Source organism: Kalmanozyma brasiliensis, assembly GCF_000497045.1.
Source record: "Kalmanozyma brasiliensis GHG001 unplaced genomic scaffold PSEUBRA_SCAF2, whole genome shotgun sequence".
NCBI lineage: Eukaryota > Fungi > Basidiomycota > Ustilaginomycetes > Ustilaginales > Kalmanozyma > Kalmanozyma brasiliensis.
In genome coordinates this window covers 19585-45654 of record NW_015961959.1, presented here as the reverse complement: position 1 = coordinate 45654, position 26070 = coordinate 19585, and the positions used below count along the sequence as shown (strand labels likewise).

At 58.0% G+C, this 26070-nt stretch overlaps 11 protein-coding genes across 11 annotated transcripts; 4 read left to right on the top strand and 7 right to left on the bottom strand.

The window, feature by feature from the left end:
* Window positions 1-211: 211 nt before the first annotated feature.
* Window positions 212-2419, top strand: PSEUBRA_002511 (High mobility group box domain protein; the record flags this gene model as incomplete). Its single annotated transcript, XM_059464871.1, has 1 exon — window positions 212-2419. The coding sequence occupies one exon, from the start codon at window positions 212-214 to the stop codon at window positions 2417-2419; it is 2208 nt and encodes a 735-aa protein (XP_059320680.1).
* Window positions 2420-2498: 79 nt separating this feature from the next.
* On the bottom strand, window positions 2499-3623 carry PSEUBRA_002510 (Zn(2)-C6 fungal-type DNA-binding domain protein; the record flags this gene model as incomplete). Its single annotated transcript, XM_059464869.1, has 1 exon — window positions 2499-3623. The coding sequence occupies one exon, from the start codon at window positions 3621-3623 to the stop codon at window positions 2499-2501; it is 1125 nt and encodes a 374-aa protein (XP_059321279.1).
* A 1234-nt stretch (window positions 3624-4857) lies between these two features.
* PSEUBRA_002509 (DNA-directed DNA polymerase, family B, exonuclease domain protein) lies at window positions 4858-8031 on the bottom strand (the record flags this gene model as incomplete). Its single annotated transcript, XM_016436930.1, has 1 exon — window positions 4858-8031. The coding sequence occupies one exon, from the start codon at window positions 8029-8031 to the stop codon at window positions 4858-4860; it is 3174 nt and encodes a 1057-aa protein (XP_016292427.1).
* Window positions 8032-8352: 321 nt separating this feature from the next.
* PSEUBRA_002508 (AMP-binding enzyme C-terminal domain protein) lies at window positions 8353-9927 on the bottom strand (the record flags this gene model as incomplete). The annotated part of the gene is made up of 1 exon (XM_016436934.1): window positions 8353-9927. The coding sequence occupies one exon, from the start codon at window positions 9925-9927 to the stop codon at window positions 8353-8355; it is 1575 nt and encodes a 524-aa protein (XP_016292426.1).
* Window positions 9928-10276: 349 nt separating this feature from the next.
* Window positions 10277-12783, bottom strand: PSEUBRA_002507 (Acyltransferase ChoActase/COT/CPT; the record flags this gene model as incomplete). Its single annotated transcript, XM_016436933.2, has 5 exons — window positions 10277-11428; window positions 11514-11769; window positions 11876-11935; window positions 12050-12678; window positions 12751-12783. The coding sequence occupies 5 exons, from the start codon at window positions 12781-12783 to the stop codon at window positions 10277-10279; spliced, it is 2130 nt and encodes a 709-aa protein (XP_016292425.2).
* A 1340-nt stretch (window positions 12784-14123) lies between these two features.
* Window positions 14124-15452, top strand: PSEUBRA_002506 (Ankyrin repeat-containing domain protein; the record flags this gene model as incomplete). Its single annotated transcript, XM_059464858.1, has 1 exon — window positions 14124-15452. The coding sequence occupies one exon, from the start codon at window positions 14124-14126 to the stop codon at window positions 15450-15452; it is 1329 nt and encodes a 442-aa protein (XP_059321278.1).
* Window positions 15453-15479: 27 nt separating this feature from the next.
* PSEUBRA_002505 (uncharacterized protein) lies at window positions 15480-17078 on the bottom strand (the record flags this gene model as incomplete). The annotated part of the gene is made up of 1 exon (XM_016436921.1): window positions 15480-17078. The coding sequence occupies one exon, from the start codon at window positions 17076-17078 to the stop codon at window positions 15480-15482; it is 1599 nt and encodes a 532-aa protein (XP_016292424.1).
* A 641-nt stretch (window positions 17079-17719) lies between these two features.
* On the top strand, window positions 17720-21286 carry PSEUBRA_002504 (Actin interacting protein 3, C-terminal; the record flags this gene model as incomplete). Its single annotated transcript, XM_059464854.1, has 1 exon — window positions 17720-21286. One exon carries the CDS (start codon window positions 17720-17722, stop codon window positions 21284-21286), a length of 3567 nt encoding a protein of 1188 aa, XP_059320679.1.
* A 108-nt stretch (window positions 21287-21394) lies between these two features.
* PSEUBRA_002503 (Protein-tyrosine phosphatase, SIW14-like protein) lies at window positions 21395-23383 on the bottom strand (the record flags this gene model as incomplete). The annotated part of the gene is made up of 1 exon (XM_016436932.2): window positions 21395-23383. One exon carries the CDS (start codon window positions 23381-23383, stop codon window positions 21395-21397), a length of 1989 nt encoding a protein of 662 aa, XP_016292422.2.
* Window positions 23384-23748: 365 nt separating this feature from the next.
* PSEUBRA_002502 (Brl1/Brr6 domain protein) lies at window positions 23749-25118 on the top strand (the record flags this gene model as incomplete). Its single annotated transcript, XM_016436937.1, has 2 exons — window positions 23749-24499; window positions 24577-25118. 2 exons carry the CDS (start codon window positions 23749-23751, stop codon window positions 25116-25118), a joined length of 1293 nt encoding a protein of 430 aa, XP_016292421.1.
* A 92-nt stretch (window positions 25119-25210) lies between these two features.
* Window positions 25211-25624, bottom strand: PSEUBRA_002501 (uncharacterized protein; the record flags this gene model as incomplete). The annotated part of the gene is made up of 3 exons (XM_016436926.1): window positions 25211-25258; window positions 25339-25476; window positions 25559-25624. 3 exons carry the CDS (start codon window positions 25622-25624, stop codon window positions 25211-25213), a joined length of 252 nt encoding a protein of 83 aa, XP_016292420.1.
* Between the last annotated feature and the right edge of the window lie 446 nt (window positions 25625-26070).

Genomic DNA, 26070 nt, shown 5'->3' with positions numbered 1-26070 from the left:
TCGCGCTGAACGAGAAAAGTCATTGGCCCCACACATCGCCAGTTCCCACGCCTGACACGTCCTGACTCGTCACGATCACTCCAACTCTAATCTCTGGTCACGCATCGCCTCGTCTCCGTCTTCTCTTCGTCCTCACCTTCGCACACTTATACCCCAGCGCCTCTTTGCTCGCCAAAAAAGCTGCACTTTCGACATCTTCACTTCTTTCGAGATGGACGCCAACCTTCAGACCCACCATGGCACCGGCAAGGCAAGCCCTTCGAAGCCTCGCGGCAAAGCTCGTGCTCGCTCCAAGAGCCTCGCTGAGCTGCCAGCCGAGATTCCTCCTCCACCACCTCCTTCGGCTCCTCCCACTGTGTTACGCAAGATCCCTCGCCCGCCAAACGCTTTCATTCTCTATCGATCCCACAAGATGCGCGAGCTCAAAGGCCAGAAGAACAATTCGGCTGCGACAGATACTGGTCTCGACAAGCTCGATCACCAGCGCCGTCTGAGCAAAGTTATTGGCGAGCTGTGGCGCAACGAGGCAGCCGACGTCAAGGCCACCTTCTACGAAAAGGCGCATCAAGCAGCAAGAGAACACGCAGAGAGATACCCCGAGTACCGCTTCAAGCCTGCGAACGTCAAAAAGTGCCTAAGCCAGGATGTCGGGCCTTCGACCGCGGATCACACACCCGAGAAGCGAGAGAACACCGACTTTTCGCCCGGCGACATCAGCGGTCCCTTGTCGGGCTCTGGCTCTGGAAGTGGCCGGAAGAGAGCTTCGCTCGATGGAGCGCGGTCTAAAGCGTCTCCCTACTCGACTACTCGCCATCGCCGCGCATCATCAACAGCTCCAGTCTCTCCCACTGCGCATCACGCTCATCGAATGTCTCAAGATCATGCGCCGGTCCTCCTCTACACGCCGGACGATCCACAGGCCAGTTTCCTCTCAGAGTCTTTATCCTATGGCCCCACGGGTCAGATCCCGACTTCTTCGATGCGCACTGCAACCTCGCCTGCGCGTAGGTCGCTCGATGGACACTTGGCATATGCCGCCTCGACGCACAACTCGTTCGACACGCTCGTTCCACAGCATCTCCGTGCACCGCAAGTCTTTCTCGCTCCTCTTCCAGCACCGCCGATTCCCATCGGTCAGGCCATTACCACCGACGAGCCAGCCACTCCAACCGGACCGGGCTACACCAAGCCGAAGTGCAGCCTCTTCGAAGCGGTCAAGGGCGCGCTGCCGCCCGAGAGACGCGCGTTCCTGCAAGCCTCACTGGTCATGAGGGGTCTCGCACCCGTGCTGGACCCGGAGCTTCCCTCTTCATTGATCAAGGAAGACCTCGCATCCGATCATCCGTCATCAAGTCAACCTGCTTTGAAGCTCGAGCAGCCTGATCTCTGGAGCTCGACAGCCAGCTCGACATACGAGCCGTACACCCAGGACCCTGCAAGCGGCATTTCCAGTCAGACCTCCTACACGACCGCCCCTTCCAGCTCGCAGAAGAGCAACGTCTCCTCCGACCAAAACCCAACACATCAAGCAACCCATGAAACTCAGACGTATCCAGATCAATACCCCACACATCATCAAGATCAGACATATCCAGACCAGTACCCGTCACATCAAGCTCAGACGTACCCCGACCTCTACCCCATATACCAAGGTCAGCCGTGCCCGGAGCAGCCCGGACACAGCGTCAACCTGCACATGGGCCCAGCCGTTGCTCAGGCTTATGGGGGACTTGGTGACTGGGTCCCGCCTGAACCTTGCTGGCTCGACTACGCCCAGCCTCAACACGCGACTGCGGCAGGCTACGACGCTGCATACGCTCAGCCTGGTAATTCTTTCTCCGCCATCGATTCCTCGACGAGCTACACAGACGCTCCGCCGGCACCGTACTACGATATCAACGCGTCCAATTCGGCCTTTGTAGCGCTTTCTGACCCCAATGAAGCAGGTCAGGTGCAGGGTAACGTGTATGATTTCGACGGTCAGCTGGTCGGCCAGGGCGCGATCAGCGGACAGGGTGGGGAGGTCGATGAGGAGACGCGACAGAGACGTGCGCTCGACCAGCTGCTGATGCAGATGATGCATCCCTTGCAGCCCGGCATCCAGGGTGAATGTGGCTCACACACACACGATGGCACCGCGTTGCTTCCGCTCTCAGCGCCGATAGCGTCTGGCTCACAGACACACGCCGAGGCGGACGATCCCAACATCGACCCTACTCAAGAGCCACTGTCTCAGCCAGCACCGTCCACAATCGCTCCCATCGAGCCGGTACAACCCCCCTCGCAACCAACAACCACCCAAGCGGGCCTACACCAAACACTCCGCAGCTGGAAAGCCAACCAGCTCAGCTCGCTCAAGGCCAAAGTGGCTCGTGTCACGCACCGCACCTCGCCTTCCACCTCCGGTCCGCCGTCCTAGTTTCACGTGGCTTGCAATGCAACATTCAGACCTGTTTGAGCTTGAGTGATGACGGAAGCTTGTATTGCATATGAAAAGTTCACGGAGCCTGCCGTGCGGGTTGATCGTGGATAATCTGGTCGATGAGGCCTGCCGTGAGATTCTGCTGTTGGAGGTTGAGGTCGAGCTGCTGTTGCGGCTGCATCTGGCCTGTTTGAGTGGGCGGTTGCTGCTGCTGGTTCGACGGCGATGCGAAAAGTGCGAGTTCGGGAGAGATGCTAGAAGCGCTTGGCCTTGTCCACTGCTCCGGCGTGCCAGCTGCCGCGCCAAATGCGAACGTGGCATGAGCAGCATGTGCCACTGTCGAAGGCGCAGTCTCTGGTCTCGATCTTGAAGAAACAGCATACGGCGAGGGATTGTGCGTTATGGTGGCAGCGCGGAACCTCTTGTTAGACATCATACGGGCTGATGCACCGTGCGTAGCCATGGTTGACACTCGCTGTGATTGCCGCTCCATCATCGGCTCAGGCTCGGACTTGTAGACCGGCGCCAAGGCTGCCGATGACGCTGTAGAATGGTTGTCCTGGACAGAGCCGACGCTGGATCCAGATGCACCCGACGCGAGGGTCATGGCGGACAGCGAGGTCAAATCCATCGGCTGTTGAGGCTGGAATCGAGCGCCATCGTCGATCGGAGTGAGCTGCAGCTGCGAGGTGCGTTGAACTCGCCCGTCCGTCCAGCCACCCGAACCGCTAGTCCCGGGATCACTCGCCCGCCTCAGCACTCCGAATTGCGCCTGCTGACCAGGCACGACCTGCGTGGGCAGCGATCCACCCGTGATCGGTGTCCCACCCGTCACCATCTGGTAGAGTACGTCCTGATTCCTCTGCAGCTGCACCTGGTTGCTCTCCAGATCGACAATGCGCGCCTCGAGAGACTCGACATACCTCCTACTGTACGCCGAACGGTCCTTGACGTCGACATAGTTGCATTCTTCGGCAAAGGCGATGCACTGGTTGCACGGCTTCTGGCCGTTGCACTTGACCTTTTTGCGACGACAGACTTCGCATGCGCGTTGAGTACGCTTGCGGATGGAGCCTTCCGAGTAGACTTGCTGGGAGGACGTGCTGGAGGAGTGTGGTGTCAAGGAGGGGAAGGACTGGGAAGCGGAGGAGGCGCTGCTCTCGGCCGAAGGGGTGTGGTCGGAGACGGTAGGGAAGCACATGGTGCTCCGAGTTGCGTGCGGGTTCAGAGTGGTGCGGTATGGCGGAGGGACGTCAAACGGGAGTCTGTCAAGGCAAGGACCTGTCAGGACGAGCATCGAACCTTCGCTCTTTATACACGTACACGAGGCGCGCTCAGTAGACCACACGAACAAAGAACCCAGCCAGCCAGCCGGCCCCAAATGAGGCGCACTCGTTGCCCTTCCCTCACCTCCGTGGCTTTCTCACGGAGAGTCTCAGCTTGCCAAGAAGAGTCGAGCGTCAAGAGTCACCCCAGCCGGCTGAAGTGAGGCGGACGTCTCTGCCACCGGACCGAATCTAAGCCTATTCAAACTTCCTAGCGCCCGTACCGCAGAGTAGAGGCTAACAGTGCGCGCGCATGAAGACGCCTGTCAGCGGTACCGCTGGGTTGGAACCTCGTCGCTTCATTAGCCTCAGCGATGAGCCTATTGTGCGCGGCTCGGTAGACGGGTCGCGGAACATGCTCTGCAGCCGACCCATTGTTCGGGGTGAGCGCTTCGGGCGCATCCAACCTTTTGTGCGTCACCTGCGTGCTGCACACCGTTACACGACGAAAGACGAGATCCCGTCCGTCCCTTGTCCCTTTGTCCTTTTGTCCAGCGCCGGTGGACAGTCTGCCAACAAGCGAGTCGGCAATCTTGCCAAATGAAGTTGCACAAAGACCGAGACAACACCGTCTTCGCCTTTGTCCGACGAGCTTGCGCTCGCACGCATGTGGCGCCAGCCATAGGAAAAAGTCTTGGCTTCCGTCGGCTTTCTGGTTTTGACAGCTCCAGAGCGCTTAGAGCGAACGAAGCGTAGCCCAAGGCCGACCCTGGAGGGATGGTTCGATGTTGGACATAGGTCGAGCGTTCGCGGTCATTTCCGAGAGGGGGTTTGGCTCTGAAATGAAGGTGTGGCGTACCAGTAGCAATGCATGACGACCGTAAAATTAGGCTCCGCGGCCATCTGCACGCTTCCGCAAAAGCATGCTGACTTTTCCGGACCGTGGCTCGAGGGTGACACTTTGCATGGCACGGCAGAGGCCCGCTCTACCAGACTGTTACTATCCGGTCCGCGAGAGTTTAGGCGTCGCAAAGCCTTCATGCACAACTTCAAGTCTTTGGTTGGGCTGCCACTGGGGAGGAACGACTTCGTAAGCTCATCTTGGCGCCCGCTGGGCGCGCCGGGCGGTCGAGTTCACACACTTGATCCGCGGAAATGACAAAGTTGCATTCACCACGCCGTATCGAAGCGCTGCACTACGTGGACCGCGTCCTCGACATCCTTCTGCGCGCGCTTCCTCTTGAAGAAGATGGGGCAGTCCTTGTTTGTGCACAGCACGTCCTGCGACAAGGACCCCTGACATCGTTGGCAGCACGTCCACAGTCTAGCGAACTCGACTTCGAGTGCCGAGGCGCGCGCCAGCTTCTCGTGGTAGAGCTGCGCGACTTTGGGCCTGCAGTTCTTGCACACAGGCATGTTCTGGTCCTTGAGCGGCGTGCGGCATCCCAAACACTGGACGGTCTTGACGGCAAACTTCATGAGCGCACCGACGTTGGAGGTTGCCACCTGGACGACACGGGTATGCTCGCCCGTGAGCATCGTGTTGGCCTTGGGACCCATGATGGGCTCGAAGATGCGCAGCAGCGGCTTGGAGAGCTGGTTCTCGAGGTAGTATCGTGTGTCGATGGGGATGTTGTGGTCCAGCACGTAGATCGGGTCCTCGGACCGCTCGTACGCTGCAGCGCCCTTGGCGGCTTTGACAATGACATAGGCGACACGATCTCCCAACGCAGGCGCTGAACCAGCATCACGCTTGCGCATCCGTTCCGCCAGCTCAACGTGTGCCTGCTTGGCCGCGTAGTCTGCCTTGGCGAGCGCTTTCGTAATGACGAGCTGCGACATGTCGACCTTGTTCTGCAGCAGATCCGAGATGATGTTCTTGGCATACTCTTCAGCACCCTTGACGTCGCGGTCGATGAGCATCTTTCGTAGGCACGTATCGATGACGGTCTGCACCAGCCGACAGTTGTCTCGTCGCACCGTCTCGATTCCCTTGGTGTCCATCTTGTCGTACTTTTCCGTCTTGGTCCAGTAGAGACCAGCGTAGCGTTTCTTGCTGATGAGAAGGTAAGGGAAGTAGACCTTCTCGAACTCGAGCTTGATGGGGTCGACAAAGGTCTTAGAGACGAGACCTGCTGCTTCGGCGCCCAGCTCCATCGCCTTGGCGAGGTCGGGCGTGCCGAACTTGATCATGACCGAATCCGTGTCACCGTAAACGACCTCGGCGTCATGGTCGTAGCCGTTGGCGATGGTATAGTGCCTTTCGACGTACGCCTTGGTCTGGTCGATCATCTGTCGTCCGTAGGCAGTGGTACTCATCGAGATCTCGAGACAGGGCAGCTTGCCGATGGTGGCACCAGTGAAACCGTAGACCGAGTTGGCACTGATCTTGAGTGCAAGTTGACGACCGTCGAGCACAGCGCGTTTGAAAGGGTCTGTCTCCTTCTTGAGATCGGCCTTGGCGCGCTTCCTAGCTGCGAGAAGGTTCTCCAGGACAGTGGGAAGAAGTCCCTTGCGAAGCTTCTTGGTGGCAAAGTAGTTGTTGTTGGGCGTGATTACGTAGTCGTCGTCCTGCTTGAGCTCGAGTCGGTCGATCGTCTTCTTGTCGAGCAATGTGGTGTAGCAGAGGTTGTGCGCCATCATGACGGAAGGGTACAGCGAGGCGAAATCGAGCGTGGTGATAGGTCGATCATAGTATCCTGCCTTCGGCTCCAAAACGGTAGCGCCTTCGTACTGGTCTTCGGTTCCCTCGCCCTTGTAAGCGGGGACGAGGTAGTTGTCCTCGTTGGCCTTTCGGAAGAGCTGGGACACGACCTTGATCTGCTGACCGCGCGAGAGGAGGTAGTTGAAGGGAACACCCGTCACTCTGGCCATCTCGATATAGTTGATGAAACACATGAGCTTATCCATGAGACGCTGAGGGAGGTAGGCATCCTTGAGACAGTAGACTGCGAGACGTCGTCGCGATTCTGGGCCTGCATTTTGGAGTTCGGTGATGAGCGAGTGGTGCACGTCTTCCTTCTGCTCGCCGAGGAACTCGAACGAGACCGAGTTGAGCGAGTAGGACCGCAGCTTGTAGTCACGCTGCATGACTTGAAGCATATCGAGCTGAAGACGACCTTGCAGTTCGGTGTTCTTCGAGTCGCGCGTGCCGTAGGCTTTGGAGGAGAAGTGGGTGTCCTTGGCTTCTGTGCGAACGCCTCGCTCACGGCCGAGGTATGCGAACTTGGTCGACTTGAGCGCTTTCGCTCGATCGAGCAAGTAGGGAAAATCGAAGTTGGCAATGTTGTAGCCGATGACCACGTCCGGATCGACCTCTTGGACAAACTTGGTCCAGGCCTCGAGCATGTCGATCTCCTTGTTGAACGAGAGCACCTGACTGCCAACGATGTGAGAGCACGTGTTGAGAGTGAAGACGTTTTTGACGAAGGGTGTCGATTCGCCCTGCCGTGTTACCATGTTGGCGATCTGGATGACGGGGTCGACCGAGGGTTCTGGAAAGACACCTTTGCGACCGGCACACTCGATATCGAAACTAAGGATGCGGAGAGGAGCGATCTTCGACCAGTCATCGTCGGGTGCATGGGAGACGATGGCGTCACAGCTACAGTCGAGCTCTATCTGGCAGTGAGAGATCTTTTGGCTATCTGGACGCAGCTTGTAGTTGGCAGCCTGGACGCGGATCCAGTTCATGCCGACGATCTTGAGGTCGATCATGAAGCGCAGGGTGTATGCGATGTTCTCGTAGGTGAGGCATGCATCGCCTGGTGTGAAGAGGTCTCGGAAGCCAATCTCGCCGCGTTCGAATGAGCCACGGATCCTTGGGACGCTGCGAAGGTCGGAGATGGTGAGCTTGATAAAGGCAACGTTCTCCTGGCCGGCGTAGCCCATAAGACTCTTCTTGCTGACGATCTCCGCTTTGTGGACAGTGCGCCCGCCGAAGAGGACGTTGAGATGGTTGATGAAGTCATTGCAGGTGTTGGCAGTGAAGCCGCGCGGTGCGTGAATGTAGAAGTAAGGAAGAAAGCCATGGATGTGCGCGCAGACTGAATGGCCCTCGGCAGTGACGCCATACATGCGAATGGCGGGTGGCTGACCAACTGCTTGGTGCTCTTCAATGTCGATCTGCTGGAAGGTGACAGCGTCATTGTCGACATCCAGAGGCTCGAGATAGGGACGTGGCCACAGTGCTTGGTCATCCACCTCTTGATTCGAGTCGGCTTCTTCCTTGAGTCGTTTCAGTGTATCGGTGAATGCCGATTGATGTGGCTCATCGATTCTGCGCTTGCTCGACGACGGGCCTGCCGAGGGATGACTGATGGTTGAGGTCGATACAGGGGCCATCGTGAGAGAATGTTCGGCAGAGTACCGATGATGGAGGTGGCAGCCGAGATGGTCGTCGGAGGGAGGAACCGACGTCAAGAGCTCAGCTTAGCCATTCGATTAATTCTTCTGCGCTTCGGTCTCAGGGTCCTGACCAGCTCGATTCCAGGCTCAGCTTCGACAGTCTCTCACTTTGCGCGACGCGTGAGCTGCATCCCAAGAGCACACAGACAACTCTCACCGCGCGAGACCAACACTCGATTTTTCCAACATGTAAGATTTCGAAAGGGACAGAGAAGAAGAGCAAGACGGCCAAGTCATATCGAATGCCTTTTGTATCTTTTACAACTTGGCGCCGTCCTTCCTGAGGAAGGTGGCAGCGACATTCTTCCTCTGGATCTTGCCGGTCGCCGTCTTAGGAATGGCGTCGGTGATCCAGATGCGTTCTGGGATCTTGAACTTGGTGAGCTTGCCCTGCATGGCCTGCTGGATCTCCTTCTCACCTAGACTCTCCTTGCCCTTGTGGAGGATGACGACGGCGCCGACCTTTTCACCATAGAGCTTGTCGGGCATGGCAAACGAGACGGCTTCCTTCACGCCCTCGACAGCGAGCAGCGCAGCGTCGACTTCGAGTGGGCTGATCTTTTCGCCAGATCGGTTGATGAGCTCCTTGATGCGGCCCACGAGCTCGACGTAGCCGTCGGCGTCCTTGCGGCCCTGGTCGCCGGTTCGGAAGAAGCCCTTGTTCTCAGCCAGCGTCACGAACGACTCCTCGTTGGCCTTGGGGTTGTTTAGGTAGCCTTTAGTGACGTTGGCTCCGCGAACGCAGACCTCACCAATGGTGCCCTGCGGCACTTCGCGTCCCTGCTCGTCGAGGATGCGGATCTCAACACCGTGGCCAATACCGACAGTGCCAGGCTTGCGCTTGGCCGGCGGCAGCGGGTTCGACGTCATCTGATGTGCCGCCTCGGTCATGGCGTACGCCTCGAGCACGGGTGCCTTGAACGTCTTCTCGATCGAGTGGAAGGTCGAAGGCGACAGCGCGGACGAGCACGATCGGATGAAGCGCAGCTTGGGCACTGGGTCGGGGAGCGGAGAGTTGAGTAGCATCTGGTGAATCGTCGGCACAGCGGTATACCAGTTGCAATTGTTGCTAGACAGCTCGTTCCAGAACACACTTGCCGAGAATTTGGGAGGGATGACGGCGCTACCGCCGGACAGAAGGGTGGCCAGCAGACCACACAGCAGACCGTGGACGTGGAAGAGCGGCATGACGAGGTAGGTGCGGTCGACGGGCGTGAGATTGTAGGTGCCGATGATGTTGCCCATAGTCGTGTAGAGATTTTTGTGCGTCAGAGGTACGCCCTTGGGTCTGCCGGTGGTACCGCTCGTGTGCAGCACCAGAGCAACATCTTCGTCCTGCGGCTTGCGGATCTGCGAGTTCTTGCCGACCTTGCTGCCATCGGCACGCACCAGCGACACGCTTCCGACGCCTCTCGGGTCAAAGATGATCTCGACGGCATCGACACCGCCGCTCTTCTTGGCTGCTTCTAGAGCTGGGTGACCCGCCTTGAGCGCACCCTTGGGAAGGAGCAGCAGCTGTGACTTGGTGTCCTGCAGGTAGAACTCAACCTCTCCCTGCGAATAGTTTGGGTTGAGAGGGGCAGCTACGAGCCTCTCAGCGCCCGTTGCCAGGAAAGCGAGGGTGAACTCGATACCGTTGATGAGCGAAGAGCTGACCGAGGTTCCGGGGGCTAGGTTGAACGACGCCAGCTGTGCCTGAAGGTCAAGAACGAGCTCGTGAAGACGAGCATAGGTGAAGGTGAACGGCGTCGGAGACGAAGGCGGGAGGATGATAGCGGTCTGTGTAGCCTCGAGGCCATCCCGAGGGGCGAAGACGGTCATGAGATTAGCCATGGTGATGGACAAGATGGATCAAGACGAGGATGACGGTCCGATGCGATGGTGGTTCGATAAGAACAAAGTGCACGGTCGATGATTCACAATCACCGCGGGCATTCTATGACGCCAATCGGCAATCCCGGCAATACACACGAAAATCTCACATCTTTGTATTTTTGTCAACGCCTAGAGGAGGATGCTTGTCGACCGCAAGTGGCCTCTTCATCGGGTAACTCGGTGCGTCGTCGTCTCAGCATCCAGTAGCGTCGCGCATTCAGCCTCACACAGCCATCGCTCTCGAATTCGTCAGAAGCTCAATGTCACATTTTCATTCTATTACTCGAAGGCTGTTGACATACTTGCATCAAAGCTTGGGAGCCTCCGTAGCGCCAGGCGGGGGTCCACCTTGCTCGCAGATCTTGCGCATGTCACGCAGCGCCTCTACCAGCGACTTTGCGAATCCGGTCGTAGCGCCGTTCTTGGACTCGATGCCGAACTTGAGCAATTGGGCGCCGGCGAGATAGTTGATGCCGTACGACTCGGTGGGATAGCCAGTACCGAAGCCTGTGCCTGCGAAGCGGTCGCCAGCGCTGAGACCGCTCGTGCTGAGACGCCACGACTGGGATTCGCCAAAGAGTGGGTCGCTGAAGATGGCGGGTGTCTCACCGTCTTCTGCGCGAAGAAGGAGGCGGAGACCGGTCATGTGGCGGTCGATACCCTTGCCGGTCGAGCTCTCGCGGGTCTGGGTGTTGTGCGATTTGGTGGCGGCAGTGAGCAGGGCGTAGAGCGTCTTGGCGTCCTTGCCTTCGCGCACACCGCGGACGAATTGGTACGCCTCGTCGCTGAACGAGCGGATCACATCCGTGCGACCGTGCTTGAAGAGTCGAGTTGAAGCCGTCTCGTAGGTCGACACCTGGTAACCGTGCGACTTGGCATAGGCCAGCTGAAGCGCCATCTGCAGGTACGCATCGGGACTGTGCTTGCCCACCTTCTTGATCCAATCAGCTCCATACTCGTCGTACCAGAGCGTGCGGATGTCCGACTCCTGAGCCGCCTGCAGAGCGGCTGCCTCGGACTGCTGGATCGACTGCTTGGTCGAGTCGTCAATGGCCCACTCGAGCTTCTTCCAGCCGGCCGACTCGTTGGGCGAGCTCACCTCGGCGGGCACGCTAGACCCAGGAGGAGGGCATGGCTCGGCAGCGGCATAGTCGCAGAGGATACTGGGAATGAGCGCGTCACAGGGCGAGTGCTCGCCCATGATACCTGCACGTCCGTTGGGCTCCACAACGATGGTGAGCGCCTTGTCGAACCATCGATTGTGTCCGCCTCGTCCAGCACCGCTGACGTTGCGTGCCAGCGCATCGACCCATTGCGGGGTGCACGCGTGAGCAACCGCAGGGTGATCCGCCGAGAGAGCCAAGACGCTGGAGTCGAGCGAAACGCAGAGGAGACTGTCTTCGACCGAGTTGATGCTCTTGCGATTGACGGGTGACACGCTGAGGAGGTGCTCGCGGGTCTGTGAGGAGAGGCATGAGGGATTCGAGTAGTGGTCAGTAGGGCGTCATAGAGACGATTGCCATTCTGCAAGGAGAAGGACTTACCTTGGTCCACGTGTCGCGGTTGTCGGAGCTGAGCACACCGACGCCAGCACCATCGCCCTTCTGTGCGTCAGCGACAATGTCCCAGAAGGCCTTCTCGATCGAATCAACGCCGAGCAAGGTGCCGTCCTTTCGCATGACCTCGAGCTCGTAGTAGTTGTCGCGCACAATCACGGTGATGTGTCGTGCGGTGGCCGGGTGTGGTGTCGCAGTGTTCCAGTCGTGGGGAAGCGCAGGGATGCGTGTGATGCCGAACAGTCTGCGGGCGGGACGATTGAACCAGCGAGCTGATGGTCAGTGAGCGTGTTCGAGAGTAAAGAGGAAAGGGAAAGGGGACGAGGTCAGCGCGCTGCTCGGTAACTCACCGAGTGTACTGGTGCATGCAGAACGGACCGGCACGGGAAGAGTCAGGCATGATGTCCTCGCTATCCCGGTGCAAGGAAAAGAGAAAGGTCAGAAAGGGGACAGAGAAGTAGGAGAGGCTGTCAGCGGTTCGTCTGGTAAACGACATCCTAGATTGCACGGGCTGCATTACTCACTTGTCCAGTCGAACCTTGAACTGCAGGAAGCGCGATGCGAGCCAAGCGGCACGTCGAATGCCCCAGGCAGCGTCGTTCCAGTTCTGGGAGCCGAGACCAGTGATGGGGTAAGCGTCGTGACCTTTGTGCTGGCCAGTCTCGGTGGGCATGTTCTGGTCGTGGGTGAACATGAGCCACCAGTTGCTGTTGATCATGAGGGGCACGCGCCACTCGTGGTAGGCCTTCTGAAGCCACCATCGGTCATCGAGCCAGTTGTTATCGGTGGTGCGGTCGACGTCGACCAACCTTTGCTGGAGTTTTGGACCGAGAGCGCCCTTTGCGAGGAAGTCCTGCACCCACTGCTTGCGTTTCGCGATCTCCTTTTCGGCTGTGCTGCCCTCGAGCTTGCCCTGCTCTTCGAGCTGGTGAAGGAAAGGCGAGAGCGACTTGAGGTACTTGTCGAAGGTCTGCTCGAGAGTGGGTACAGGCAGACGGGGAAGATTCCTCTGCTGACTGAAAGTTTTTGGCTGTGTGCCTGGCGTGCCGCGCCAAGGAGTGAGAGCGAACATGGCTGGTGAGGATGTGTGCAAGGATCGAGGAGCAGCGACGCGTTGCAGGATGGTTTGCGAGGACGAAGCGCGGGAAAGAAGCTGGAGGCGAGGATGGTTGAGAAGGTGTCAGCGATGAACAGTCGCGGAAACACAGTATAGCGGCTGACTTACCTCGAGACCCTTTCGTTGTCTGCTCAACAACATCAATACGATCGTCCCGAAGAAGCTCGAGGGCGAGAGAGCGTTGTATTGGTTGCGAAAGTGGTGGTCGGTTGGTGTGTGGGCTAGCTGTGACCTGTTTGGAAGAAGGGCGGAGGACCAAACGGGGATGCGGGGGGGGGACGGCACTGTACCGGCTAGCGACAAGCGAACTGCGGAGAGAGAGGGTGCTGAGTGCGGAGAAGGAGGGCGAGCGAACAATGCTAGCGGAGCGGAGAGAGGGAAGGAAGCGTGTTGGTCTCGACGGCCCGCGCGGATGTGACTGGGCTGAACGTGAAAAGGGCGACTAACCAACTCACCGCCGCGCTGCACAGTTTGAAATTCTGCAGGCTGCCAGTCACACAATTTCACACGGTGACCGGATCTGCTCGGTTGCCGAGAGCCGTAGGGTCGTACAAGATTCTTGCCCTTCGAGTCAAGCGCTGCCGTCAAGCTGTGCTGTGTCTTCGAATGCTGGGACGCTTGAACCTCATCTGATCCCCTGTGTGCATTAGCGCAGATCCTGTCAGCTGAACATGATGCCGACATGAATATCAGACAGTCTTGTTTGTGGCTGCGGGTGCACGCAAGCAAGCAAGCGAGGTCGACTGGCATGGTATGCAAATCAAAGTTCCCGGATCACCAACGCCATGTTTCAACGCCAGCAAATTCTTCACCGCTGAAGTCTTGTTAGAGCGAGGCACTAATGGTCTTGCCCAAGACCAGCAAAGTCGTCAGAGCGACATCGAGAAGGCAGCACAAGTATGTTAGGCTCTTCACCATACTCCGCCGTGCTGCCGCTTGCTCTCCGGCTCGTTCGACATGATCCTTTTCGCCCAATTATCTTCACGGCACCTTGCTAAACCGCGCACACCCAAACTTGCTTGACATCCTCTTCGACCGGAACCATCGTTTGTCGGCCCCGAAAGGGGCTTGACATATGATCTAAAAATAAACGATACAGAGAAGATTAGCAGTGCCCCAGCAGATGGATGGCTCTACAACGCTCAGAAGAGACGCTTTCTACGGAAAGCAACTATGTTTTTGCATCCAGAGATGGTGTATAAGCCTCCCGGATGGATCTGGATGGATGGTGAATCCGTGATCGTGAATAAATTCATTCGATTTTTTCGCGGATTTCTTTTCTTTTTCTTTTTCTTTTGAAAAGATCGGGCGATCTTGCCAGATCTACGAGAGATGTGGAGGCTGAGCCTTAAATTTTTGGAAGACCCTGGCCTGCACGTCAAGGTTGACCAGGAACAGCAAACTTTGACCAACGCCGTTCTGAGGCTAGTCTTCTACCAACCACCTCAAGCAGCAACTCGGTCTGCCAGCATTCATCCCGTATGAGTGCAGGCCGAGGTGGGGCGCAACCGCTTCTCATCAGTTCGGAAGAGCGAAGGCCTGTTGGGATCAAAAATCTTCCCATCGAGATCATTCACCGGATCTTGGTCTATTCCCGCTCTTCCGCATTCCCAGTCACCAGTCGGTTCTTTCGCCAAGTCTGCAGCAGCGCAGCCACCATTGACAAAGCCGACTACATTCTCGGACGCTGGATTGACCACTTTATTGCCGTCGCGGCATCAGAACCATGCCGCCAACGCAAGCACAGAGATTGTGCTAGCCTCGCCAGTCGCCTGGCCACATTCGACCGCGACGGCACTCCGTTCAAGCCGACAGATTGCAATCTGTCTCTGATCAGTACGCACCATCTGGATGTGCTCACCTTTGCTGCCGAGTTTGGCATCGCCACCGTGCCGATGTTGGAGCAAGTGGTGGATCGCGCCGAGGGATGGCTGACGCAGATCACTGATCTCGACTTGGCACTACCGTCGCGTGACAATCTCCCACGCTTCCCTCCACTGAATCGATCGGAGACGGACGATCCCATCAGAGCGGGATTCGATTACAAACATGCTGTAGCCGAAGTGCTGGCGATCAGACCCCAATTGCCCAAGAGGATCTTCCGCCACATCGACCACTTTGGCTACAAAGACGACTTCATGGACGTAGCCAACGACACAGCAGAGTCGGCGAGCGGGTCTCGACCGAGCAAGAAAAGGAAGCGCTGCGATCAATCTTCGTCTATCGCAAGGGATCAGGCGGAGGAGGACGCAAGATTCCCAATCTGGATGTCGAAGCTGATAAGGATGTTGGCTAACGCATACTGGAGGCTCGACACTGAGCCGCAGGGCGAGCACCTCAAAGCCAAGGTAGGACCTGTGCCGAGCGCAGAGGATCTCCACACGCTCCTTTTCTTGCTTCACGTTCACGGCGCAGATGCATCGTCGCACGATGGATTTGGTATGGCCATGGCGGCGCAACGTCGCGCTTTTGCTCTCGCAAGTCTTCTGCTCGTCTTCAAAGCGGATGTAAATCGCAAAGATGGGTTCGCCGCCAGAATAGCCATCCGCAACGGATCCCGCGATTTCTTGGATCTGCTCGTAAGCGGAGCACGGCCCGATGATGAGCTTCGACGTGCCCTGGCCGTCACAGAGATCCCGCTACCAGGTTATTGGATTTCTGATCCCGAGCTGCTCAAGCTGGACCAGTCCTGGCTCGAGCTCGCCATCCGCCATCAGCAATGGGACGTCGTCAACTACATCTGGTACGAGCAAGGTGTCGCTCCTAACGGCAAATGTCTCAGACTCATCGAACGCTTTCAATCGTCATAGCATTTTCTCAAGCATCATGTAATTTACTCATAGCTCCTCAATCTGCATATCTTCGTCGTCGCTGTCCCCTTCCTCCGGTACTTCGGCGCCGACGTCCTCCTCGTTCGCACCTCCTTCGGCCTCGAGGTCCTTGGCTGTGGCCGCCGACTCGTCTCGCTTGAGAATATTGACCAGCCTGAGCACCGACTCTGCGATCTTCTCGTCCGACTCGACCAGGTGCGCTGACCTGACAACGACGTAGGCGCCTCGTGCACGCAAGCACTGACGTCCGTAGAGGTTGGTACAAAGCAGGAGAAGAGATTCGACGAGCATGAGTCGAAGTGCTGGATCCCGTTCGCGCTTCTTGTCCTCTGGCAGCATCTGACATTCTTCTGGCAGGTCCTCCTGGTCCTCGAGATCCACATCGGCGAGCTCCTTGCCATCGCACAGCGGCAGCAAGAGGTATGGCAGGATGTCGACGGAGGATGGCGGGCGGGTGGTGGCACGAAGAGCGCCTGCGAGCATCTCGTCTTCGCCGTCACGAGGCGGTGGTGGCGCGACGAGAAGCTTATGTGCCGACTTGACGAAAAGAACGTTCTTGAGTGTGCTGATGACGCCTCCCCTGCGAATGAGGTTGGGATGCTCGGTAAAGGCCATGACACGGGCGACCGGGTATTCTGTCGCTGCCGGGATCGAGCCTTGTGCATCGACACCGCGGGCGAGGGCTGCTTGTGCTGTCGCTGAAGTTGCTGAAGAAGATGCAGACAGAGGCGTGACGAACCAGTCCCTGCCTCTTGGCAGAACCGTGGCGTTGGCAAAGACGCTGGCGAGGAAGTTGCAGTTGGTCTTGCGCTTGATGCGTGGTCGACCGTCAAGTCCTCGCTCCACCTTTTCTGGTTCCTTGTCCTTGTCCTTGTCCGCTTCTGCTTTGGTGGCAGCGTCCTTAGCGCGCTGCTTCATCGCTTCGAGGTCGCTTCCCTGTGATGCAACTGTCGCACCCTCCTCGAAAGCATCCAGCAACCTAGCCATGGCTGGCACCTTCTCGTCCATCTTCTTAGCCTGTTCCGCTACTTTCTTGGCATACTCGTCCGCCTTTGCCTTCTTGGCCGCGTACTCTGGATCGTTCGGCTCGACGTCCATGCCATTCAGGGCTCCCTCCATCTCCTCTGAGGCCATGAAGCTGTAGAAGGGACGAGCCTGCACTTGGAGGTCGAGCAGGATGGCGCAGATTGATTCAAGCTTTGTGAGATTAGACAATAGCATGCATGCGAGGTCGGCAAGCAGCGAGACGGGGTCGGCAATGTACCGGACGAGGAACTCGAGGAAGGTCTTGTCGCCGATCTTGCGTGCTAGGACGAGACTGTCGGAGATGTTGATGAGTGCGCTGAAGGCGTCATGAGCAGTGATAGGCTGATCTTGGCACAGCCTCTTGAGGTCTTCGACGGTGTCGACTTCCTTGCCATCGCGGCCAAGCAGTGGGGACCCATCTCGGTTCTTGTGCTTGGATATGAGGAGGGAGCGTTGGGGACTGTCCTTTGAACTGAAGCCGACGATGTTGCTGAGCGCTACTTGTCGCACCTGGGCATTGGAATCTGAGAGAAATGTGAGCACCTCGAGCTCTGGCGGTGGTGTTATTGTTGCTGGCATGATGGCGATCAGGTATGAGTGATGGTTTGATGGTGAGGATATGGCGAGCAACAACTTTCTTCTTGGGACTATAAAAGTTTCAAGACCGCGAATAACGCCGGCTGAGCCAGCCTTTGCCTCGAAAATCATGGAAAAAAGCGTCATTTCGCAGCTCTAAATTCACTCCAAAAATGCGAACCCTTAAATTGACCAGGAAATGGTCAGATCGGGTGGATCGGGGTGACGCAACCGAGACAGGCTGGGCTTGGACCACGAAAGCACATCTCGACCAGCATCACAAAGAGGCCAATGCCTCCGACAGCTTATAAGCGACTCAGCCTGAATCAACCATCGATTCTCGCCGAGAAGCGCAGTCAAGCATCAGCTTGATCCGTCGATCGCGGCGCAAACCCCGAGCAAGGCGGCGAAAACGACACCACCCTCGACCCGTCGCGCGATCCGGTCTGGTCAACAACGTCGTCGTCGTCATGTTCTCCAACCTCATGAACAGCCGGAAGGCCTCCAGCGAGCGCAGCAATCACCGCCTTTCCAATTCGACTCAGCACGTCACAGCAGAGCGCATTCGCCATCCTCAACATGTATATGCGCAGGAGGGCTCCATATCTCCATCCAACGAATCGAGCGGGCATAGCAGTTCTTACATGACACGTCAGGACAGTGGAGGCTCGACGTCGGGGCCGGGCTACAACAGTCCTGGAGGCGGCAGTCAGTACTCACGAACACCAGCCCAGCTTCCCGAGGAGATGCGTGCACGAGAAAGGCAGAGGCAGGTCGAGCGGGACAGAGACCGTAGAGAGCGTCAGACTAGCCAGTCTTCAGCAGTTTCCACTCCAGCACCAGCTGCAGCCTCCAGCATTGCGCCAGACTCACCAGCAAAGTACTCGTCGAGCCACATGGAGTCTTCCGTGACGCGGCTACTGGTAGCGACAAAGATGCTGCTTGAATCGCTCACAAAGTGGTCTGTAGGCCAGCGTAGCGAAGAAGACGTCTCGGACATCTATGTCCGGCTTGGCAACGACTTCAACTCGGCCAAACTTGCCTTCAGCTCGTACGGTATCGACATGAGTGATCTCAACTCGGTGCCAGACGACCTGCGAGACTGTCTCGAGCGCTGCCTATCGGAAGATGCTGCACCCGCTGTTCTCGAAGTGCATCTGCCTCGGATCCGCGAGATCATCATCAACCTCTTGCAGGGGCTCAAGATGAAGCAAGCAGAATACAAGCAATTCCTTGTTCAGCAACGTGCCGCGAAAGAGAAGAGACGGTCCAGCATATTGCCCGAGCCGCCCGCACCATCGACTCCAACGTCTCAGCAGCAGCAGCAAATCCAATCACATCGTGTGCTCGGCCCACGCGCTTCCCGTCAAGGCTTCAGCGAGGGTGCAGCTCAAGCTCCCAGCGAGCAGCAAACTGGACATGCCTCGCCATCGCAGCGACCTGATGCTCTCAAGCGTGCTAGCTCGGCGAACACCGCTCTGCCCACGCAGACAGCCAGCGACGATTCCGATTCACAAGCCGTGGCGGCAGCGAATGCTGCTGTCGGCCGAACTAGCATTTCACGCCCACCCAGCCGCATCACACGCGCGGTAAGCGGCCCCTCGACAGGAAGAGGAGTCAGCGAGTCCCCGTCGCCCGCTCTGCCTCAGATTCCATTCGAGTCTTCCGAAACCGAGCAAGACGAGACGGCTCAAGCGACGCCTCGCCTGGCCAATGTTGAGCAGTACTCCCTCGTCGACCCCGGCGTGGCAGCATCAAAGGAAGAAGACGATGAAGAAGAAGAGGAGCGCAACACCGGCCAGCCTGGTCCGCTCACCGCCTTGACACCGCAGCGCATGAGTGTGCGTTCACCTCGACATACGCCAAAGTCCTCCATCGACAGGCCCGACATTTCGGAGCACGACCCGAGCATGAAGGCGCTCAAGAATCGAGATGCTTTGGAGCGACGCGCAAGCAAGCGCTTCAGCGCCTACACGTTCAACAAGATGGGTGTTGGGCAGGGCTATGGCCAAGGCATGGGAATGGGCATCTTTTCGTCCGGCGGTAGCGCGGCTGGAAGTCCTCTTGCTGAGCGCAAGCCTGCCGAACGAAGGGGCAGCGGAGCACGTCGCGTTGTTCGACCCCCGCTACCAGATTCCAGTCCAGCGTTGGAGGGTCTCACGAGTCCTTCGACATTTGCGAGAACCGCCGACTACTTTGGTTCTTCTAGCAGCAGCGGCAGTTTGAGCGGATCGCGGCCGCTGCCTCGCTCCAGGAGTGCCGCCACGGTCGACAGCAAATTCGAATCGATTCAAGAAGTGAACACGCCTGTCACTTCTACTTTCCCTCCCGATATCCGCACACCTTCGCCAGAGAAGAGGAGGGAAGCTTCGCAGGAGTCACCATCTGCTACGGCTGCGAGTCCAGCTTCAAAGGAAGCGACAGACCGACTTGCACCCGCCTCATCTGGCAAGCGCGTCACCTCGCAGGCAGCGAGTTCCACCGACTCACTCCCTTTTGTCGATGTGCAGAGCCCACCATCCGAGTCGGGGGATGCAGTGCACGCAAGCGACAGCAGTCCCCAGGCCGCCCCCGGCTCTAGCAACGACACTGCCCTCCTCGCCACGCCGCGTGCCCGCTCGAGCTCCGCGACCGACTCAATCAATATTTTTCTGCAACTCGGTCGTCAGACTCGCAAAGCTGCCATAGAACTGGACGCTTCCAATCTGATGACCCGCGGCATCAGCGTTGCGAGACTGCGCATGCTGTTCATCGATCGATTCGCTTACTCGCCTGGCATGGAAGACTTTCCCACCATCTACGTCAAGGACCCTGCCAGTGGTGTTACCTACGAGCTCGAGGATCTCAGCGACGTTCAAGAAGGAAGCTTGCTCACGCTCAACATTGAACCGCTCGACCAGGTCAAGCAGCATCTCGACCTGTCACTCGGAAATATTTCACGAGAATTGCGCGAGCTCAAAGCGGCGCTTGCCGAGCGCGACCGCGATGCCCGTCGCATGTCGACGGTGCAGACCGACACGCTCTTGCCGCCCCACACAACGCCGACCAGGATCAGCGATTCACAATTTCAAGCGGCCGGTCAGCGTGTGGCAGAGATCAATCGTAATAGCGCTCGCCTTTCGAGAGGCGCAGGCGAAGGGTCTTTGGCACAGGATGGAGACTCAGCGCAAGCAGCAGCCGGCCTGTCGTCGACATCGTCCGCATTGGCAGGATCGCGCATCGCCCGCGAGCTCAAAGTGCAGTTCGACGAATTGCAAAACCTTCGCCGCGAGTTTGCTGTTACTCGTCAGCTGCAGACCGACTTCGAGGGCGACGTCAAGTCGATCCTCTCGACGGTCCGCGAGCAGGCTGGTGCAGTCCGCGCAATTGCCTCGACAAAGGTGGCCGCCGAGCGTAACTTTATCGTCGCGGGCAAAGCACGCCTCGACACGCAATCGCAAGACCTGCTGACGCTCATCGAAGACCTGCAGGATACTGTGGATGACCTTCGTGTGGACGTGATTCAGCGCGGAGTCAAGCCGCGCCCGATCCTGGTTAAGCAGATCGTCGAAGACGTCGACCGCGCCACCAACGGCCTGCTCGAGCTTGAGGGGTACGTGCAGACGGTCAAGCCGAGCTGGAAAAAGACGTGGGAGTCGGAGCTGCAGAACATCGTCGACGAGCAAGAGTTCCTCAACCACGAAGAGGGGCTTCTCTCGGATCTGCGCGACGATCTGTCCGCCCTCAAGGAGGTGTTCAGCAACATCCAGCAGGTGGTCAAGCTGCGTGGTGGCTCTGGAAAGGGAGGGAAATACATCCCTCCACTTCCCGAAGAGGGTCACGAAGGACTGTCGACCGTCATGATGGAGGTCAAATCTCAAGCAGTGAACCACGAGAAGCGTCTGCGCGCACTGCAAGCCGTCGAACGACAGCGCCAAAAGGACCTAGCTGCAAGCAAGACGAATGACGACTTCAGCGAAGAGCTCGCCGGGTTTGTCGACAAGAAGGTGCTCCGCAAGACTGGCGGCGTGCTTGAGGCTGAGCGCGTTAGGCAGAGGAGGGACCATGCGACGTGGAAAGCTATGTTTGGCGGCGGAGGACCCGGAGGCGTGCCGATGGCCCCGAGTGGGAGCAGTGGGAGTGAGGCCAAGCCGAAGAAGTTGATTTTGGGTAAGAAAAAGGGCGTGGCTGGCGGTGCGAATGAGGGTGCTGAGGAGGAAAGCACGTCGTAGATCAGTCAATCGAGGACGATGAAGCACGTTCCCTTTGGCCTGCATGTGATAGTGATTGTGATTGTGATATGAGATTTGTCAGTGAGTGCAGCCTGTGAACGCAGCCTGTTAGTAACCTTCCAGATCCAAAGCTTCCAGTGCGAGGTCATCTTCATCCTCGTCCTCGTCGTCCTCCTCTTCTTCCTCCTCTTCCTCGTCCTCGTCTTCTTCCTCTTCCTCTTCCTCTTCCTCTTCCTCCGCCTCCTCTTCCGATTGCGATCCATCTGTTTGCGATTCGTCTGCGTCCTGATCTGAGTCGTTTTGCGAGCCACCCTTCCGGCGTTGCGTGACGTAATCTTCGTCGTCAGCATACGCCGTGGGCGACTGCACCATGTCTTGCCCTCGATCGGCGCCCTCGGAGCTCTCGAAGCTGTCCACGCTAACCGTGCTCTCCTGCCTACGTCCCTGCAACTCCCTCTCGTCCCGCGATATCCTCTGAACGGCGTTGTGCATCGCGCTCGTCCTAGTCGGCGTCGCCTCACCATCCGCCTCGTCCAGCAACCGCCTTCGCTGTTCTAGAGGCACCACGATGCGCGAAGACCCCAGGTTGCGCGCGGGCGAGGCATCCTCACTATCGGTGATCTCGTCGTCGTGATGAAAGATGGTGCCGGTGATGCCGATGGTGCTCGAGGTGGTGGGGCGCGCGCGTGGCGTGCTCACGTCGATCTCCTCGTCGGCATCGGATGGCGCATGAGGAGCGTGCGCTTTTGTTGGACTCGAACGATCAGGGAGTGAGGAAGGAAGAGTCTCGATGATCAACCGCGACCGGCGTGTCGGCGACTCGTGGACGCCGTGGTGGAAGAAGGGTGCGCTGGAATGGTCCTGCAGCTGGTCCTCGAGGAATGCTGCGATCGACGGGACCGCGCTTGTCGCCATATCTCCGCCTTGCCCTAGTAATGAGAAGTCCCTTGCTGTGCTCTCCGACCGCCTCGCTGAGCTGGAACCCGCCCTGTCGTCCTCCGACGCCTGAGACGCTGATCTGCTGGAGGCAAGTTGGGACGGCCGACCGGCGCGACTGGCCGGACGCGAGTGCGGCGGCGAGCGCACATTGGCGATGCTGTTGTACGAAGACGTGCGCGAGTGTTGTAGTGAGCGGGACGGCGTTGACGGGCGTTGTGCCGACAAGGCGGCGGTTGAGGCTGCCAAGATGGGTGGTGGGGCAGCAGCAGGCTCGGGCGGAAGATCCGGATCGACGTCGAAGTGAAGCTTGAGGGTCGGATGGTGGATGGGTAGCTGTCTGTCCCGCCGTGAATGGTGGGTCGGATGCGAAGGGGCTGTCGAAGATCCGCCCGAGCTGGCGCCGTTTTGCTCGTGACCGTTAGCACTGGGAGGACCTGCCCACGCATACGGATCTGCTAGCACAGATAAAGGATTCGGCGAAGGCCAGAGCCAGCTTGGAATGTGATTGCGCGGAGGCAGTCGGATGCCATCTGGCTGACCAAACTTGTTGAGGAAAGACGACAGGTGCGAGGGGACCTCTACCCATTCGGACGAGTTCGAGTCGCGCAGAGCCCGCCCGAGCTCGGCGAGGATGGCAGGATTGGACCAGGCTTGCACTTTGCGCATGCAGGCTACGAGGGTGCTTGTGACCTCGACGCCATCTAGACAGTGGACGTATATCGGGTGGTTGCGCCGGTCGAGCAGTATCGAAAGCGCTCGAGCTGCACCTTCGCGAGTGAGACCGCCACTTTCGTCCTTGGGCTTCTCGCAGCGCACGTGGAGCAGCTGTATCCCGGCATTCGATACTTTGTCGGCCAAGCTTACCGAAGAGGAGGTGGTTGAACCCGTAGACGATGTTGACCAGGCCAGAAGAGCTTCATCGTTGTCGAGCGGTCTAGGCGTGAGACTGAGGACGGTTCGAAGATGCAGGCGGGAGAGGAAGTAGAGGTTCCGCGTCTTCGGATATGCTCCTCTGTAGACGGATTCGTGATGGTGCGGATGCGAGCGAGGGTCCGCACTGTCAGCTGAAACGATGGTCTGCCATGGCTGCGGCTCGTCTGTGCATGCGAATGCAACCGTTGAGAAGCGCAGCGGGGGAGTGAGCGGCTTGAGCGACATAGCGGCGGCGAGGACCGCGAGGAGCGTCCGATTGTGACGTCGTGATGACTTCGAGCTGTTCAAGACTACCTCGACGCCATCACTGCTGAGCCAACGATTGGATCCGGTACACGAGATTGTGACGTGCAAGGATGCTGATGGCTTGAACGATGTCCGAGAAGGTGGTCGTCAAGGGTCCAACTGAGCCTCGGAGCCATGTGGAGAATTTCCAATATTGTTAGACCGAATTGACAGCGAGACCAACACTTTTGAACGCGACTTTGGGCGGAAAGAAACACTCTTCATCAAGCCACAAACAAGGTTTGCTCCCCTTCTTCCTCGTTCGAGCATCACCAACACCATCAGGGCAGTCCAAGTTGCACGCCATGACCATGCTTTGGCAACGCGGCACAGAGGCTCCGATGGACACCTCGCCAGCTGGTCCACCTCAGCCCAGCATCTTCGACCGAGACGATTCGCAAGCATGGTCTGCACAAGCGTCCACATCGCATCTACCGGCAGACATCGACATGGCCGACGTCGAAATGTCAAGCCTCACACCACCATCGCATAAAGCGTCCGGACTTCGATACCATGTGACCGATCAAAGCGACGATCTGGCAGACGACTCGATGGGCAATGCTGACGGCCTCGCGAGCAGCAATTCCGCCAAGGCAGCAACGCAGCATGTTCGTCGCAAGCGCAGCATTCTCAGTAGAAAGGGCAAGCGTCTGGCACATCTGCAGAGTCGCGACCTCGTCCCCGCTTCCAGAGGCTCTTACACGAACCATATCGCCGACGATGACGATGACCAGGGGAGCAGCTACAGCACCGAGGGAGAAGATGACGGTGACGAGGTTGACGTGGCGAGTCGACGCAAAGGTACACCAAGTCGGATCGGGTCCATCACCAAGTACGCCGTCAACTACATCCTTCCCAATGCAGTGTCTCCTGTACCACAAGAACTCGCTGCCTCTTCTTCGTCGGTGCATCATATGGACAAGCCAGAGCTCTTGCTCGGCTATGCACAGCTCATCTTTAACGCCAGCATCCTCTCGACTTTCCTCTATCTTCTCTATCATGTTGTTCGAACGGTGCAGAAGGATGTCGCTGAGAAGGTGCGATCGTACGAAATGGGTAGGTCTTGGTCCTCAAGGCTCACTTTCAAATTTATACAGAATACTGACTTTGCTCATCATGTTCTGAATGCGCAGATACACTGTCCGAGATCACAGCCTGCGCTGCGGCGTACACGGCCAACCGATGCGGCACCGACATGCAAGCACCAGCTCTGGCTAACGCATGCAGGAACTGGGAGCGTTGTTCAGCACGCGACCCAGCAGTGGTCGGCACAGCACGTGTCACAGCCGAAACCTTTGCCGACATTCTCAATGGGTTTGTCGACTCGGTCAGCTGGAAGACCATGCTGTTCACGCTCATTTGCTTCTCGATCGTGGTGGGGGCGACCAACTCGTTCCTCTCCTTCTTTCGTATCAAGTCGCGATCTCGAACTCAGGCCGTAGACCACGGCACGCAACAAGCGCATTACTCAGGGCCACCGCACACCTCCGCACCCCCTCACACATCAGCTGGAGGACCATCGCATGAGGCTGGTCACGCAAGCGGTGTCGCTCCGTATTATCAGTCTCACCTCCAGCATCCGAGCTATGCACCGGCTCCTCACTACGGCTACCCGGCGTGGCAGCAGCTCCCACCTTCCACACCGTCGCGCAGACGGACACGCCAAGACACTTGAGCTGTCGCTGATGCAATGGAGATGCGATTGATGATCACTTTGTGCGGTGCTAGGACGGCGATTTGAGAGAGAATTTGCTTTGGCCGCTCGATTTACTTGCCAGGCTGGCTCTTGTCGGCGTGCTTTGCGTTGCTGACAGCCTGTAGATGCGCCGAAAGGAAAGGCAGATCGGTCAGTCGGCCGTCAACGCGCGAGCATGACGGAGATGGCTGAAACTTACCTCGCTGAGATTGCCACTGCCGCTGTTGTTCGAGTCGCCTGCCTCACCGCTCTCGGCACCCTTGTTCTCGCCGCTGCCGAAGACACCTCCACGCTGCTCCTCATCAGGCACTGCTTTGGAAGACTTGCCCGGCGCCGACTTAGTAAGGGGAATCGAAACGATGCGGTGGAAGGTCAGAGTACAATTCGGGTCATTTGCGACACTGCGTGCTGCTGCTTACCTGACCCATAGGGTCGTTCTCGCGACCCTGAAGAGGAGGAGATTGAGTACCGCCCTGGTTTGACATTGTCTTGAGTAGGTGGTGAGTGCGTGATGAGAGCGAGATGGTTCGAGACGGTGTTGATGGAGGATGAACACAAGACTCAGTCGCCGACACTTATATAGATGTGCAGGGAGGCTCAGAGGTAGACTGCAGCGACGAAGATCTTCCGGTCCGATATGACGAGGCCTCGATGCTCATCACCGCGATGGGTTCTGCATTGCGCAGCCCGCACGGACCGAGACAGCTGATTGAGGTCCTCAAGCTTCACCAAACCGCTCGAGCATCGAGCAAGATGATTCAGCCACAATCACATTAGGCAGCTCGAGGATGCGAAGGGGAGGAGGAGAGGATGATTCAGCCTTGCGCATTTGTCACTCTCGCAGCTGGGTGACCTGTTGCTTTGCCGAGCTTGGACCCTGAGCTCTGTTGACAGCCCGAATTTTGACAGTCTGTTACACCGACGCTTGGTT